The 15,438-nt window shown below is 42.1% G+C and overlaps 4 protein-coding genes across 5 annotated transcripts; 1 reads left to right on the forward strand and 3 right to left on the reverse strand.

Annotated features, from left to right (window-relative positions):
- Window positions 1-1,750: 1,750 nt before the first annotated feature.
- Window positions 1,751-5,988, reverse strand: LOC6047199. Its single transcript, XM_001864250.2, has 7 exons — window positions 5,873-5,988; window positions 4,816-5,812; window positions 4,112-4,757; window positions 3,633-3,765; window positions 3,408-3,575; window positions 2,486-3,350; window positions 1,751-2,429 (listed from the first exon to the last, which is right to left on the reverse strand). Exons 1-7 carry the CDS (start codon window positions 5,940-5,942, stop codon window positions 1,814-1,816), a joined length of 3,495 nt encoding a protein of 1,164 aa, XP_001864285.2. The 5' UTR covers window positions 5,943-5,988; the 3' UTR covers window positions 1,751-1,813.
- Window positions 5,989-7,304: 1,316 nt separating this feature from the next.
- On the reverse strand, window positions 7,305-11,683 carry LOC6047201 (prostasin). Its single transcript, XM_038264632.1, has 4 exons — window positions 11,560-11,683; window positions 8,827-8,985; window positions 7,934-8,768; window positions 7,305-7,877 (listed from the first exon to the last, which is right to left on the reverse strand). The coding sequence occupies exons 1-4, from the start codon at window positions 11,618-11,620 to the stop codon at window positions 7,373-7,375; spliced, it is 1,560 nt and encodes a 519-aa protein (XP_038120560.1). The 5' UTR covers window positions 11,621-11,683; the 3' UTR covers window positions 7,305-7,372.
- Window positions 9,071-11,142, reverse strand: LOC119770189 (prothrombin-like). Its single transcript, XM_038264631.1, has 3 exons — window positions 10,853-11,142; window positions 9,763-10,792; window positions 9,071-9,707 (listed from the first exon to the last, which is right to left on the reverse strand). The coding sequence occupies exons 1-3, from the start codon at window positions 10,899-10,901 to the stop codon at window positions 9,086-9,088; spliced, it is 1,701 nt and encodes a 566-aa protein (XP_038120559.1). The 5' UTR covers window positions 10,902-11,142; the 3' UTR covers window positions 9,071-9,085.
- A 1,896-nt stretch (window positions 11,684-13,579) lies between the features above and the next one.
- On the forward strand, window positions 13,580-14,652 carry LOC6047202. Of its 2 annotated transcripts, XM_038263262.1 has the most exons (3): window positions 13,580-13,697; window positions 13,757-14,530; window positions 14,632-14,652. In XM_038263262.1, exons 1-2 carry the CDS (start codon window positions 13,659-13,661, stop codon window positions 14,513-14,515), a joined length of 798 nt encoding a protein of 265 aa, XP_038119190.1. In that variant the 5' UTR covers window positions 13,580-13,658; the 3' UTR covers window positions 14,516-14,530; window positions 14,632-14,652. The 2 variants fall into 2 exon arrangements, with proteins under 2 accessions (XP_038119190.1, XP_001864288.2); XM_001864253.2 differs by lacking the exon at window positions 14,632-14,652 and having other exon boundaries at window positions 13,757-14,622.
- Window positions 14,653-15,438: the final 786 nt, after the last annotated feature.

A 15,438-nucleotide genomic window follows, 5' to 3' on the forward strand; every position in this document is an offset into this window, starting at 1 on the left:
AAGAGCGGTTTTGCCCACCTCTACCCTGGACACTATTTGCGATGGTTCCTTGGAATTTGAATTTTAGTTTAAATATTTTTTTGCTGACCAGAACTTCGATAAACATTTTAACTTCAAATAAATGTTGTGCAAGCAAAATAAAACAAAAGCATGCATTCAGAAAAAAAAAAACAACATGCTCTATCTTTTCCACCTTAAAAAATTTATTGAAATACAAATTAAGTATTGTAGCTTAACGTCATTTCAGAAAAAAATTAAAAATAAAACACGAATAAAACTTTGAAATTTAATTGTATCAACTTTCAAAGCAAACATATTTATTTTTTTGTGAGTAGACCATTTCAAGAATTTTAGAATAGGCTGTTGCAGACATTTTTTGAAGTTTATGTCGCAATCCACTCCAAAATTGGTCTGAAAAATCAGGAGGCCATTTTTTAATGGAAATACATGTAACCAACTAAAAAAAATTAAAATAAATTTTCCTGTGTGAATAATCATTTTGAGCATAACTGTACAATAAGTATTTGGATGCTTTTTCAAAAACTTTTCACGCCAAAAAAATGCATGATTTTTTTTTAAACTAAGTTGCATTGTTAATTGGATTTTGGTTAACCGCGGTAAATTTTCTTGAAAGATTTCGAACTGTCAAAAATCCACCAAAGAATAGAGTTATCTACGTGCGCATGTATTGCGTGTACGTACACGAAAAAAAGTGAGGTTAAATTTTGTACCAGCCAGCAAAACAAATGGTGTGCTAGTGTGTGTGAGATCGGGCTTAGATAGCTCTATAGAGTTATCTACGTGCGCATGTATTGCGTGTACGTACACGAAAAAGATTGAGGTTAAATTTTGTACCAGCCAGCAAAACACATGGCGTGCTAGTGTGCGTGAGAGCGGGCTTAGATAACTCTATTTACCACATTGATCACACAAAAAACTGTGGTAGAAAAGTATCCACCGCGATGATTTTTGACAGTCCGACGCCAACGAATTTAAAAAAAAAATTACCGCGGTTAACCAAATTAACAATGGAACTCTAATGATGTTTAAAATTAGAAAAAATCAAATGTTTAATAACGTTTAAAGTCATGGACACATTTCAACCGTGAGTTATAATAAACGTTGAAATATTTCAAGAGCATGAAGCGTGAAACATATAAGTCTTATTTTTGAGTTCAAAAGCTCTTCTTAAACATCACAAAATAAGGAAAATTTGAATTAATTACTCACAGCAATGCACACAGATGGCGTTCTACTTATTAAGCATAACCTTGTTGCATGAAAGATTGCGTACAATATTGTAAGCAAGCAGGGGAATGTATTAACCCTCTACGATCGAACCTAGTTTCTAGCCGGGTTGAAATCAATTAATTGGGCATAAATTTGTTACTGAAAATTATGAAACTTGTTTTTTAGATGGACAATTGTCTTTACCTTCTATGAATTGCAATAGGCTGGTAACCCAAGCCGTAATATCTAACTTATTTCGGTAAAATCGTGGTAGGTTTTATTTAAATCTACCGAATCATTGAACATTGAGCACATAAAAAACTTTGGTTGAAAGTTATTCACCGCGATCAAATTTCGACAGTTCGACGCCAACGAATTATTTTGGAATTATTTTAAGAAAATCTACCGCGGTTGATAAAAATCTGTTAAAATCCCACTCAGATTACCTTATTTCTTCACTCATTAACAAGGTCTTTCAACTGCGTTAACAAGGTCTTTCAATGCGTTGAATAAGATAAACTTACAATTTAATCTATAGTCATATTTTATCAAAATTTGAAAATTGATTATATTGATCCACACATCACAAGGGACCCTCCTCCTCCTCAACCACCATTTTAATCCACGAAGCGTACTTGTTAACACTCATAAACACATCGGTGTAGTTCAGCTGACACCCGGGAAATCCGTACGCAAACACCCCCTTCAAAAAGTACTGATTCTTCCGGTCAGCATTCTTCACGTACTGCAACGGTGCTCCGGCCATGTAGTGGAAGCAATCCATCTGCTCCTTGTGGTGGTACGTTCCACAAATGTGGCTGCCCTCCCCACTCAACTTGATCTTCATCTTGCTGTAGATGCTCTGGCACGTGCCGTAATCCTCCAGCGCCACAACGTCCCGTCGAATGATGTGGTTCTGCTTGCCAACCCGCTTCCAGCCGGCGATCGTGTACATCTCGTTGAAGTCCTCCAGGGTGGGTAGACAGACGGGTCGAACGTTGGGACGGCCCGTGTCGGCTGGGGTTTTGAGCTTTAGGAGGGCGATGTTGTTGTCGTAGCGTGGCTGGTTGAACATCGGATGCTGGATCACTTTTTCGATGTCGATGACCTGGATAAAGGTGGACTGTTCCACGCCTTTGGCGTCTTTCTCCTTGTCGGGGTTGGTTTTGAAGTTGTACTCACCGAGGCGGACGGAAGTTCTGGAAAACTATAATGGTTATTGATAAGGCGAGAGTGTCGGGCAGAAGTAACCTACAGTTTATATTTGGAAGCTGAATCGTCCACGCAGTGTCCCACAGTCACGACAAACCTTGGATGGATGAGCGCTCCGTTACACATGGTCAGATTCGAAGTGGATCCTCTAACCTTAAACTCAAGCATTGCTACCCATGGATACTGCAGAAACCGTGACTTGTCCTGTTCTGGGTAGCTAGCGTTGTAGGTATCTAAACCACAGCTTCCTAAATTCAACAGGTTTCGTTTCTTCACATTTTCCTGATGCTTTGTGATCCACCCCAGATAGTACGGGATATCGGAGAAGATGACGTACTCTTTGGCATTGCAAGCTGCTGAGTCACCTACAGGTAGTACACCTGTACTGACCAATCCTCGGATGTACCACGAACTGCCAATATTGTAGTACATGCCACCGCCGCTATCTCCACTGCAAACGTTCGTTTGGTTCTGATTTCCTGCACAGTAGCTGCTTTTGTCGTCGGAAAGCAGCTTTTGGAAGTGTGTCGGGTGGCTCTTCAGACAAGTTTCATATTCTACTGCTGCAAGTGTGGCTTCTTGCAGAAGTTCTGCATAATTGTGTGTATCTCCTCGTCCCCACCCAACAACGTATCCACGACTGTTCAGGATCGAATTTAAGCTCTTCTTTTCTTCTGGCCACAAGCAGACCGGTTGGATGTAGTCCGAGTACTCGATGTCGTCCGCCATTCGGAGCAATGCAACATCGTTCCTTAGGTTGTTCATGTTGAAGGCCTCATGTCGTATGATCTCCACTACGTCGTACATTTTCGAGTGCTCGCTTGGACCTGTTCGGTTGTGCAGCCCGAGATGAACCGAGACCATATTCGCCGCCAGGATGTTCCGATTGGGAACGGTGCAATGGGCAGCTAAAAAAGTTGGTAATTATGATGTGTACCCCCACACAGAGATCAAACAACACCTACCAGTGATCACAAAGTACTCGCTGATGATCGAGCCACCGCAGATGTACTGCTGAGGACCGTTCCGGACATTCATGAAGATTCCGGCGTGCCATGGCCACATTCCCTCCACGGCTTCGTATCCATGGGCGATGTATCCCATGTGGGTTAGCTTCCGCTCTCCACACTCCACTGCAATTCAAAGAATTCAGTCCTGCAACACCTAAATCAGTAAATAAAAGCCCTTACCTCCTGCTCCTTGGACTGGGAAGCCACAGCAGGTCAACAGCAGACAGGTCGCGCTCAGCGCTGATATGACGGTGGGGAATCCCCGACTGATAGGGATTAAGCTTTTCATTGAACAGAACTGGGAGGTTGATCGCGGTTAAAGAAGACTGAAAGAGACCCGTCCGATTTCGCCGAACGGCGATCACTGAATGGGAGAGGGTCCGATCGTTGGAGAATAAACCGGTTGATCTTCTTCAAGATGAGCTGTTGAGAGTTTTTTTTTTGTAAAATGTGAAGATCGCGAGAGAAGAGATTTTCCAGGACATGTGCGTGGAGAGCTTGAAGGGAGAGAGTCTCTCCGATTGATCTATCTCTGTCGGTATCAGATAGAAAGAAGTCGGGTGTGAATTGCTTTTTAAAGATTATTGTAATTTATTCTCTATTTTGATTATACTAGAGTGCTAATAAAATAAAACAACTCGAAATGCAATTGCCCATCACAACTGCTCAATGAACAGTGAGTTCTCCTCGATCTTCCGCTCGATCCACGCTCCCATCTCGAACATATCCGAGTACACGTCGTTCAGCCGGTCCGTACAGTTGGCCGTCCCGAAGGCCCGCATTCCGGCCAGATACGTGTACGTGTCGTGTCCATCGTGCTTGGTATAGTACACCGGTCCCCCGGACAGCGGAATGTCACAGTAAACCTTCTCCAGCATCACGTGGCAGGTGTACGTCCCGTTGGCGAGCACATCACTCGAAAACAGACAATCCTGGAGACACATCAGCTGGTCAAAACTGGCGGAGATTCCATTCCGTTTGTACCGCGCAATGCACGACTCGAGTCGAATTTCCTGCAGGTGCGAGAAGGTGAGCGGCTTCGGATGATCCTCCCGGCGATACCAGGCCAACTGCTCGTAGTACGGAACGGGCTCCCGTGCCGAGGGCAGGCAGATGGGCTTAATGTGTTCTTTGCTGAAATCGACGCGCGTCTTCAGATGTACGAGTCCAACGTCATACCCAAAGTCTTCCTCCTTAAACTGTTCGTGGACGATTTTTTCCGTGATCTCAGCGTACAACGCGTAGTCCAGGTTTTCCTCGTACGGATCGGGTCCGATTGTTTCCTCACCGAGAACCACGTATAATCTGAAACATTACTTGTTTAGTGTTAGCCTGAAATTCGAAATTTAAGATATGTCCTTACAACTTTCGCTGCGGTTGATCGATAATACACCTCGCCAGCGTAACAACAAACTCCGGGTGAACCAACAGTCCATGGCAATCGCTAACGTTGAACCGATCCCAAAACCGATAGAACAAGTGAGCGATCCACGGACTCTTGACAACATCCCGCTCCACATCCCCCTCGTACTTTCCCATACCGCACTCACTCAAACCCAGTCGGTTGTGCTGCTTGGGCAGAGCATGTCGTTCGACCCACTTCTGGTAGAAGGGAACGTCCATGAAAATGACCTCCTTGCGCGGATCACACGGATAGCGCGTGTCCTGCGTGGGTGTTCCCTGGTTCACGATACCTCGGATGTACCACTTGAAGCCCACCATGAAGTACATCCCTCCTCCACTGTCCCCCCGGCAAACGGTAGCCTCCCCTCGCGTTCCGGCACAGTAGTTCCGACCCTTGGTCAGCAACGGCTGAAAAGACTTGGTGTTCTCCGCGCAAGTCGGGAAATCAATAATGCTCATCCCAGCTTCCCGAAGAACCTGCGAAATCGTGCTGTTCTCCGTATAACCCCAACCCACAACGGTTCCTCGTTGCTCCTCTGCCAGCTTCTCCAAACTTGGTCCCCCAACGGGCCACAAGCAGATCGGACCAATGTGCATACTGAACTCGATCCTCTCCAACAGCTGCAACAGCGCCAGATCGTTCAGCATCGTGTCCCTGTTGTACTCCGGATACCGGATAATCCGCGAAACGTTCCCATACCGCGTGTAGTTCTGCGGACTGGACAGATTCTTGATGCCCATCACGACGTGCAGCTCGTACGGACGCAGCGGCAGGTTCTGGTTGTGGAACGTCACGTGGGCCGCCGTCAGGACGAACCGATCGCTGACGATGGTTCCGCCGGCGATGTACGCGTTGCTGCTGTTGTAGATGGCCACATGCCACGGCCACACATTTTCCGTCTCTTCGGCGTTGATTACGTAACCGGCGAGGCGGTCCACGATGCCGCAGGAGTGGGCTGCATGGAATTGATTTGTTTATCTATACGGCACACTGAATTTAATTTGACAATCTTTACCTCCCTGTGTTGGTTTAAACTTTACGAAAGCTAAAATTAACAGCAACAGTGAAAACTTAAGTGCAACCATCGTTGAAGCTAGCGAGAACTCAACTGCATTGTATTATTGATGAACTAGATTTGATAAGGATTATTTGAACAGCTTTTATTCAAGAAGGTGAATGTGTTTTGTAGACGGAGAGTAAAAAATGGTCAGAAGGTTTCAGAGCTTTTCTTCAAAATTGTACAACTTCTTTTCATTCAAATCGATTTAGCTCTCTTGGACGTAATTGAAAAGTTTAATTGGCTCTATAACGGAGCACATCAACAAGAGCTTTTGCACTAATTTTTTTTTGTTACAGACATTGTGGTATCTCCAGAACTATGGAAATTTTTATTTATCTCTCTAGACTCGATTATATGAAGTTTCGATTATCCTAGGACCTTGGCAAAATTTCACTTCGGTCAATTGAAACTTCGTATAGTCGAATCACATTTTTTTAATTACTTTACTCATTTAAGATTGTCGAGCTTAAATATGACCCCTGAAGTACTCTAAGGGAGCGTTCTTTTTATTACGTAACGCAGTTGGAGGAACCCCGTGTGGGGGTAAGCGTGGTTGCTTTTTTTTTGTTTTTTGTTTTTCGTTTTTTGTGTTTTGTGTTTTGTGTTTTGTGTTTTGTGTTTTGTTTTTTGTTTTTTGTTTTTTGTTTTTTGTTTTTTGTTTTTTGTTTTTTGTTTTTTGTTTTTTGTTTTTTGTTTTTTGTTTTTTGTTTTTTGTTTTTTGTTTTTTGTTTTTTGTTTTTGTTTTTGTTTTTGTTTTTGTTTTTTGTTTTTTGTTTTTTGTTTTTTGTTTTTTGTTTTTGTTTTTGTTTTTGTTTTTTGTTTTTTGTTTTTTTTTTTGTTTTTGTTTTTGTTTTTGTTTTTGTTTTTTGTTTTTTTTTTGTTTTTTGTTTTTTGTTTTTGTTTTTTGTTTTTTGTTTTTTGTTTTTGTTTTTTGTTTTTGTTTTTGTTTTTTGTTTTTGTTTTTTGTTTTTGTTTTTGTTTTTGTTTTTGTTTTTTGTTTTTTGTTTTTGTTTTTGTTTTTGTTTTTTGTTTTTTTTTTTGTTTTTTGTTTTTTGTTTTTTGTTTTTGTTTTTGTTTTTGTTTTTTTGTTTTTTGTTTTTGTTTTTGTTTTTTGTTTTTGTTTTTGTTTTTGTTTTTGTTTTTGTTTTTTGTTTTTTGTTTTTTGTTTTTGTTTTTGTTTTTTGTTTTTTGTTTTTTGTTTTTTGTTTTTTGTTTTTTGTTTTTTGTTTTTTGTTTTTTGTTTTTTGTTTTTTGTTTTTTGTTTTTTGTTTTTTGTTTTTTGTTTTTTGTTTTTTGTTTTTTGTTTTTTTATCATCCTCAAAATTTTATGATATAATATAATAAACGAAAATACGGGATCTTTGCGATCATAGCAATTCACCATTCGTTGAAGAAATTTTAATTTTATCAATTTATTTCAATGACCACCAGCTTCCATTCAATCTTCCAAAACCTTCACACCGCACACCGCGGTGGCAGCAGCTCATCCTCGCCACTCTTCGCCCCCACGACATCCCGAATCCACCCACCGTAGAGCAGCACATCCACAAACTGTGCCGTTTCCTGCTGCACACAACCCTTCCAAGGACACTTCTCCAGCGCCCTCAGGAACATGTGCGAGTCGGCAATGGAGTACAGAAGTGGCGTTCCACCGAGCCGGGTTTGGTTGCCCGGCAACGGGACTTGGAAGATGTGGCTTGATTTGTCGCCCATTTTGAACGCATCGATGTGAACCTGCTGAATCTTCTTCGGGTGTGGAGATCTGCGTGTCCAGAAAAAGATTGTTGGGGATCCCGTTTCATGGGCTGTGGGAAGGCAGATTGGGCTGATCTGTTGGGAAACGTCACGGTTGAGGGCGAGGATTGCCAATTCAGCGTTGGTGTTGACTGAGTTAATTTCGTACTTTGCAACTGATCCGGAGTAATCGTTGATGAAGATGTTTCCAATTGTGATGGATTGCCTGGAAGCGAAAAAGAGTGGGTTAGATGAATTTGAAAGTGTATCAGTGATACTCACAGCTCTCGAAGTTGATTTGGTTCCACACAACTAGCCTGAGTCAGAACGTGCTTCTTGCTGATCAGAACTCCATGACAATCACTGATCAGGAGGTTTCTTCTGAATTTGTAATTTAAGTGTGCAATTCCGAGTGGCAATTTGTACTTGTTTTCATCCATCCCAAACATTGGACATTCGCCATATCCAAGTAAGTTGTAGCACCTGGGAAGTGCAGTTTGCTCGATCCATTTCAAGTAGAACGCAATATCGGTGAACAACACTGGAACATTAGCTTCGCAGCCTCTTCCAGCGGTCACCCCTTGGCTTACAAATCCTCGCAGGTAGTAAGCCTTCCTGTTGCTATCGTACAAGAACATTCCACCGCCACTGTCCCCACTGCAAACTGTTTGGTTTTCTCTAATGGCACAGTAACTTTTATCTTTTTTGGGAAAATCATTCCGTTTGAAAGCTGGCACCCCTTTCTGACAACTTTCTGCATCCAAAAAGTTCATCTCGACTCTGTTCAGATTGTTGGTTTTTCCGCCACCTTCAACCAGTCCCCAGCCGACGACTTGTCCACTGTATTGCTTTGAAACCAACATCGAAACGTCTCTATCAGCTTCATCCCAAAGGTTGATCGGTCTAATCGATGCGCCAAACTTCACCTTTGTCTCCAACTTCAACAGACAGATGTCGTTATCAAGACTTGCGTAGTCAAAATCGGGATACGCAGCGATTTCGGCAACACTGAACACCTTGGCACTAGCATCGCCCAGTTTCACGATGCCAGCCTTCACCGAAATACTTTTCGGAGACACCAACGATTCCGTGGCAAAATTGTAGACAACATGGGTCGCTGAAAGAAGCTGAATGCTCAAGTCACGTTCAAACTTAACTCACATGACGAATCTCACCAGTCAGTACGAATGAGTCCGAAATCAGCGATCCACCGCCGCCGTACTTGCCCTGCACGAATATGGCCACATGCCACGGGTACAGGCTGGGGTTGATCACTTGCTCGCCGCCGATGGAAAATCCTTCCGTGCCCTCTGAACGACCCCACTCGGCGTACTCTGGAATAAGATTTTGTTGTTTAGGAAATGCAGATAATAGTATAGTAAATTTTGGGCTTTCGGCAAAGGTAATCGTCAAGAAAAATGCATTTGAACAAGTTTATTCAACGCCATTCTCTGATTCTACAACCTCCTTGATCCACCGCCCATAATAACTAACATTAACATAAACATCTGTAAAGTTGTGATTACATCGGGAAAGTCCAAACGCGTACAACCCTCGCAGATAGTACCGGTTAATCCCATCGTGGTCCGTCCGCACGTTCTGCAGTGGCGTTCCGCTCAAAAAGCTGCCACAGTTTGTCGCTTTGACGCGCCTCTCGACGCATAGAACGCTCTCGCGAACTCCCAGCTCCACCCTGATCCGACCGTACTGTTGCTCACAGAGTCCGTTGTCTACCAGGTGGACCGATTCCCGTTGAACCACGGACGCTGCATCGCCGGCACGCTTCCATCCGGAGACCGTTGCAGGGTTGCCGATGGGATGATCTGCTTCCGTCGGGACACAGATTGGTCGCACGTTGACGGAGCCCAGATCGGCCGGATGGGATAACTTGATCAGGGCAAGGTCGTTGGCGTAGCGACTTTGATTGGTTGTCGTTGGATATCGGATGAACTTTTCAACTGGAATGGTTTGGGTGTAGGTTGTCATCGAATCGCCGAACATTGTTTCCATGTCCGGATCGGTTGATAGGTTGTAGTCTCCCAGTTTGACGGAGTTGCTATAAAATGTATTTGACGTGTTACAGATCTTCAGCTTTCCACTTCAATACTTACAGACTAATGCTTGCACAAGATTCGCAAACGCAGTGTCCTGCTAGCAGGACGAATCTGGGATGAATCAGAACTCCACCGCACATCGCTTGTGACTTCCTAGCTTCAAACATCTTATACTCCACCACGCTGATCCACGGGTACTGTAGAAAGGTGGGTTTCTCCTCCTCCGGAATGCTCACGTCATGGTAATCCGTCCCACAGTCCGCCAAATCAAGCAGATTGTTCCTCCATCCATTCTGTACCTTGTAGATCCACTCTCGGAAGTACGAGACATTGGTTGCCGTTACGTACTGCGACGTGTCGCAGCGCCCATGCATTTGCCGGACAGTTTGAGGGCCAGTACTGATAATGCCGCGAATGAACCAGGAGTGGTCCCAAACCTGAAAGAACCCCCCACCGCTATCACCCTGGCAAACGTTGACGTTTCCCGTACCACCAATGCAAAAGTTACCCTCTCCGTCACGTGCCAGAACCGTTGCAAAGTGCGTCGGATTGCTGCGTAGGCAGCTGGTGTAGCTTACCACTGGAAGACTAGCGTGCTGAAGGGTGTCCTCCAGCTGATCGCCCCCGTTGAGTCCCCAACCGACAGAGTGACCCAGCTCGAAAATCTCCTTCTGAGAAGCGCTCGGTAGACAAACCGGACGAATGTACTCCGAGAAATGAACTTCTTCGACTGTCCTCAGCAGAGCAATATCTTGCTGGAATGTTTTCGGGTCGTACCGGTCATGGCGTACAATGCGTTGAACTCCGTAACTTTTGGCATTGCTCCCGGGACGATTTCGGCTGATCATTCCAAACTTGACCTGCACATTATACGGTAGTATTGCAATCCCATTCGGAACGATACAGTGTGCTGCCGTCAGTACAGTTCGAGAACCGATAAGGGTTGCCCCACAACGGTACTGGTAAGGCTGATTCTGCCTTGTTCTATAGTACAGAGCACCATGCCATGGCCATTCGCCCTCCTCAGCGTCCTTCCCGTTGGATATCCGCGTCGAGAAGATCGTGGCGGTCTTCCCACATGCCAAACCTGCCACAAAAAACACACTTTAGATTTAACACACTTTTTCGAACGATCACCAATCAATACTTGCAACATCTCGTAGTGCCCCAACAAGCAGAAATATCAGCACTTTCATAATGTCAACAATTGTTTGGTATGCTCAACAACATTTAAAAAAAAAAATCCCCCCGCTATGATAAGGTTCACGGCTTGTACCACACTGAGCTGCAACCAGTTTGCGATCGTCGTCACTATCAACGTTGAATGTTTTGATCTGGCGGGAATCCCCGAAAAGCGCTGAGACGCTTCCGCGCCGACGCAGACATAGAGAACATCTTCACGAGAGGCTTTGGCGCTCTGCACAAAAAATAACAATTTTTAGTATGATAAATTCAGTTTTATAAATTTTTAGTTTTATAAATTCAGAAATTCATTGCTGATTAAACAGTCGTGCTCAAACTCAATCCGATTCAATGAATCATCTCTGCGGTTAACTTTACGTAGGTGGCCTGGCCGGTTAGAAAACAAAAGTTGTTGGGAGAAACCACCCCAATATATTCCAGGATGCGCTTGGGTTAGATTAGATAATATAAGAAAATTTATCAAAATATTTAACAATATTTGAAAATAATCCAACATGCAACTCCTATCAGCATTTATTTATTGAAGAAATAATGCCTGAATAAGAAAAAAAGATTGAAAAATCAGAGTTCAATTTGTTTTTCAAAAAAAAAGGTAAGTTTCAAACAAAAAAGCTCTCGTGAATAACGAGTCTTCCTTTGAAAATATCTTACCTTTAGCGTTGGTGAACTGTACGGTTATTCCAACCACCAAAAGCATCCACGAGGGCTTCATTGCGACTTGTTGGACGAAACCTCACCAGTCAACTGAAGTGCCCCTGAGCTTCGCATAAAGATGAATGAACGAATAGAGGACTACTTCTGGATTAACGTTACATGAGAAATTGAGAATAGAGAGATGTTCCAAATGAGCATTGCAAGAGTGAGAATGAGAGAAATTAAAAAAGAGAGCAAACTGATGCAGACTCGATTATCCGAAGGCCTTGGGGAAATGTCACTTCGGATAATCAAATTCGGAGAGTTGTTGGTTTTGGTTTTGGTTTTGGTTTTGGTTTTGGTTTTGGTTTTGGTTTTGGTTTTGGTTTTGGTTTTGGTTTTGGTTTTGGTTTTGGTTTTGGTTTTGGTTTTGGTTTTGGTTTTGGTTTTGGTTTTGGTTTTGGTTTTGGTTTTTTTTTGGTTTTGGTTTTGGTTTTGGTTTTGGTTTTGGTTTTGGTTTTGGTTTTATTTTTCTTTTGGTTTTGGTTCTTGGTTTTGGTTTTGGTTTTGGTTTTGGTTTTGGTTTTGGTTTGGTTTTGGTTTGGTTTTGGTTTTGGTTTTGGTTTGGTTTTATTCATTTGGTTTTATTCTATTTCATTGGTTTTATTTTTTTGGTTTTGGTTTTGGTTTTGGTTTTATTCTGGTTCTGGTTTTGGTTCATTTTGGTTTTGGTTTGGTTTTATTTGGTTCATTTCATTTGGTTCATTGGTTTTGGTTTTGGTTCTGGTTTTTTGGTTTTGGTTTTGGTTTTGGTTTTTTATTTGGTTTTGGTTTTTTGGTTTTGGTTTTGGTTTTGGTTTTGGTTTTGGTTTTGGTTTTATTTTGGTTTTGGTTTTGGTTTTTTTGGTTTTGGTTTTATTCTTTTTTTTGGTTTTTTTTTTGGTTTTGGTTTTGGTTTGGTTCTATTTGGTTTGGTTTTGGTTGGTATTGGTTTGGTTTATTTTTTTTGGTTTCATTTTTTCTTTTGGTTCATTGGTTTTGGTTTTGGTTTTATTTTGGTTTGGTTTTGGTTTTGGTTTTGGTTTTATTCTTTTGGTTTTGGTTTTGGTTTTGGTTTGGTTTTGGTTTGGTTTTGGTTTATTCATTTTGGTTTTGGTTTGGTTTTGTTTTGGTTTTCTTTTTTTGGTTTTGGTTTCATTTGGTTTTGGTTTCATTTCATTCTATTTGGTTTTGGTTTTGGTTTTATTCTATTTTGGTTTTGGTTTTTGGTTTTGGTTTTGGTTTTGGTTTTGGTTTTGGTTTGGTTTTGGTTTTGGTTTGGTTTTGGTTTTGGTTTTGGTTTTGGTTTTGGTTTTGGTTTTGGTTTTGGTTTTGGTTTTGGTTTTGGTTTTGGTTTTGGTTTTGGTTTTGGTTTTGGTTTTGGTTTTGGTTTTGGTTTTGGTTTTGGTTTTGGTTTTGGTTTTGGTTTTGGTTTTGGTTTTGGTTTTGGTTTTGGTTTTGGTTTTGGTTTTGGTTTTGGTGGTTAATTCGAATGAGAGAATACGAATTCGCCTATTAGAACGACTGACAGGTGTCAAATACACGAACACACGTGCCCGGAAATTAACGTTGTTGACACAAATGATTTTTAAAGGTCAATTTTCAATAAATAATATAACATTATTGAATGTCACTTAAATGACAACCGTTTCTTTTTTAAATGCTTAGATATCTATTTTATAAATTTTTGAGCATTTTGAAAGTAAATTATATTTAAAATACGTGATTTAAGTTTAACCAATTTCAAAGCCATTTTGTCACACAGTTTCGACTTCTAAACCCTCTGTCCATCACTCGATATCTTGCTTGTCTTTACTTAGCCACGGACTATTTCCGTTGACAGATAACATTGCCGAAATGGCCATCAGTTGGCCCGTGGACGACCATCAAACCAATGATTGACCGGTTAGAAATGGGGAAGAACATAACCGGCGGCGGGTGTGGCAAGTGTTTATCTAAGATAGCAATTTCTTCAGCCTTCGAGCGTATAAATTCCAATGGATTCTTGCTAACTTTCCCAGTAAAAGGTGTGATTTCGGGACGTTCTTTGCTTGACTGTTTAAAGTGCTTTGACCATTATGGTTTTTCGTGCATTGGTGCTATTTTCAACCGTGTTGGTAGGTGATAAATCCGTTATTCTGAACTTATGCTAATATCGAATTGTTTTTTTTAACAGGTCATCGAATCTTTCGCCGCTGAAACGCGAATACTTTCGGTGACGCAATGCCAGGGAGAGTGCACCACCGAGGGAATCATCTGCTCCGATAGTTCAACCGTGTCTTACTGCATACTCAACGGTGGTCAGTGGCGAGAGATTCCGTTCGATTCCTGCAACACTGAAGAGGGATTTTTCTGCAACAAGCAAGATGGAGGCTGCTCTCAACGAATTGGGCCATGCCATCCGGAAAACCAGGAGGGCGTTTTTGTGTGTAGCTCGGAAGGGGTCTTCCCAAACCCCTTCGACTGTCGGACGTATCACATGTGCTACGTCAACGCAGGCAACATGGTGTCCATTCAGATCCAGTGCCAGAACTCGGCCTTCTCACCGACCACCAACCAGTGCTCGCTGTCCTTGGATCATGAAGTTTGTCTGGAGCCACAGTGGAGCTGCGAAAGAGCCGGAGACATCAGGGGTTGGCCGGGAACCGACAATCTGTACTACATCTGTGTCAACACGGCCGGAGTGCTGAGTCCGCGGCTGTTCCGGTGTGATCCGAACCACGTTTTTGAGGAGGGACGTTGCGTCGAAGGATCGTCGGATACGACCAGTTCTCCTGGGGGGTTCCAGTGTCAATCACCAGGACTGAGTCCGGACCCGAGCGACTGCACGCGTTACTTTTACTGTGATATGAATCTGGACAGCCAGCATCTGCAGTGCCCTGTTGGAACGATCTTTGATGTGGCGAGCGTGTCGTGTGTGCGGGGGACGTGCTGAATAGTTTACAAAAGATAACTCAGGACTATACGAAGAAAAAAATAATTTCCAAAACGGTGAACATTGTTCACGAAAATGGCAACAACGAACAAAATGTTCAAATCCCATGAGAATTTTTCAAAAACTTACCATTGAATTTGAACATTTTGTTCGTGATTCCCATTTTCATGAACGATTGTTCACGATTTTTGGAACATTTTTTTTCTCCGTGTACGGCATCATAATTCAACAAAACAAAATTGTGCGGTACGACAAGATACATTTTGTCTAGTAAAACATGAGTTATATTCTTTGGTGAATTATTTATTTATTTTAATCGTTTTAAGCCCGATTTTTTCATTTTAATAACATGTTTTCTGATTTCATCAAAGGTAAATGAAAGTGAAATAAACAATGTAAATCATTTTTTTTTAAGAGACACCTTTGAAATATCTGAGCTGGAGTATATGACAAGGAATATGCGTAATTTTTCTGTTATCATCCAATTTTGGAAAACAGCCATCACTTTTTTTAGCGACACCCGATTTTGGCAATTTGATATTTTTGATCTCGTAATGCTTTCAAAATTAATCATTACTCAAAATATAATTAATTTTAGTATCAATATCAATTTGTTTTTTTGGCAATCAACAGCTCATCCATTTAACACTGGAACGCCCAACGCATGTCCAACTTACACGGACGCCAAAGCCTCCCAAAAAAGGTGGAACGAGAACTTCAATTCGCTGGTTCTCGGACATTACACAACCAATCGGGACGATTATTGTTTCCAGTGATTTGTAAGAATGTCTAGATGATCCTGAAATTTTGCAGAACTTGATTTGAACAAATCTGTAATTTCTGCGACCGAAAACATCGTTCCACCTTTTTCAAACTGCCTCCGCGGAATTTTTGGCGAATTTTTTTTACTCGCGAAAAAAAAG

The sequence above is a fragment of the Culex quinquefasciatus genome, chromosome 3 (assembly GCF_015732765.1).
Source record: "Culex quinquefasciatus strain JHB chromosome 3, VPISU_Cqui_1.0_pri_paternal, whole genome shotgun sequence".
In the NCBI taxonomy this organism is placed as follows: domain Eukaryota; kingdom Metazoa; phylum Arthropoda; class Insecta; order Diptera; family Culicidae; genus Culex; species Culex quinquefasciatus.

Bases quoted from the DNA above. Each gene is read 5' to 3' on its own strand.
- LOC6047199 (XM_001864250.2), bottom strand. From the start codon at position 5,942: ATGGTTGCACTTAAGTTTTCACTGTTGCTGTTAATTTTAGCTTTCGTA. The intron at 5,813-5,872 runs GTAAAGATTGTC...AATTCCATGCAG, and splicing joins GTTTAAACCAACACAGGGAG to CCCACTCCTGCGGCATCGTG. The intron at 3,766-4,111 runs TGATGGGCAATT...CTTCTTTAACCG, and splicing joins CACTGTTCATTGAGCAGTTG to CGATCAACCTCCCAGTTCTG.
- LOC6047201 (XM_038264632.1), bottom strand. From the start codon at position 11,620: ATGAAGCCCTCGTGGATGCTTTTGGTGGTTGGAATAACCGTACAGTTC. The intron at 8,769-8,826 runs GTGAGATTCGTC...AGCTTCTTTCAG, and splicing joins GGACTCATTCGTACTGACTG to CGACCCATGTTGTCTACAAT. The intron at 7,878-7,933 runs GTGAGTATCACT...TTTCGCTTCCAG, and splicing joins CCAAATCAACTTCGAGAGCT to GCAATCCATCACAATTGGAA.
- LOC119770189 (XM_038264631.1), bottom strand. From the start codon at position 10,901: ATGAAAGTGCTGATATTTCTGCTTGTTGGGGCACTACGAGATGTTGCA. The intron at 10,793-10,852 runs GTATTGATTGGT...TTTTTGTGGCAG, and splicing joins GGCACTACGAGATGTTGCAA to GTTTGGCATGTGGGAAGACC. The intron at 9,708-9,762 runs GTAAGTATTGAA...TACATTTTATAG, and splicing joins TCTTGTGCAAGCATTAGTCT to CAACTCCGTCAAACTGGGAG.
- LOC6047202 (XM_038263262.1), top strand. From the start codon at position 13,659: ATGGTTTTTCGTGCATTGGTGCTATTTTCAACCGTGTTG. The intron at 13,698-13,756 runs GTAGGTGATAAA...TTTTTTTAACAG, and splicing joins TGCTATTTTCAACCGTGTTG to GTCATCGAATCTTTCGCCGC.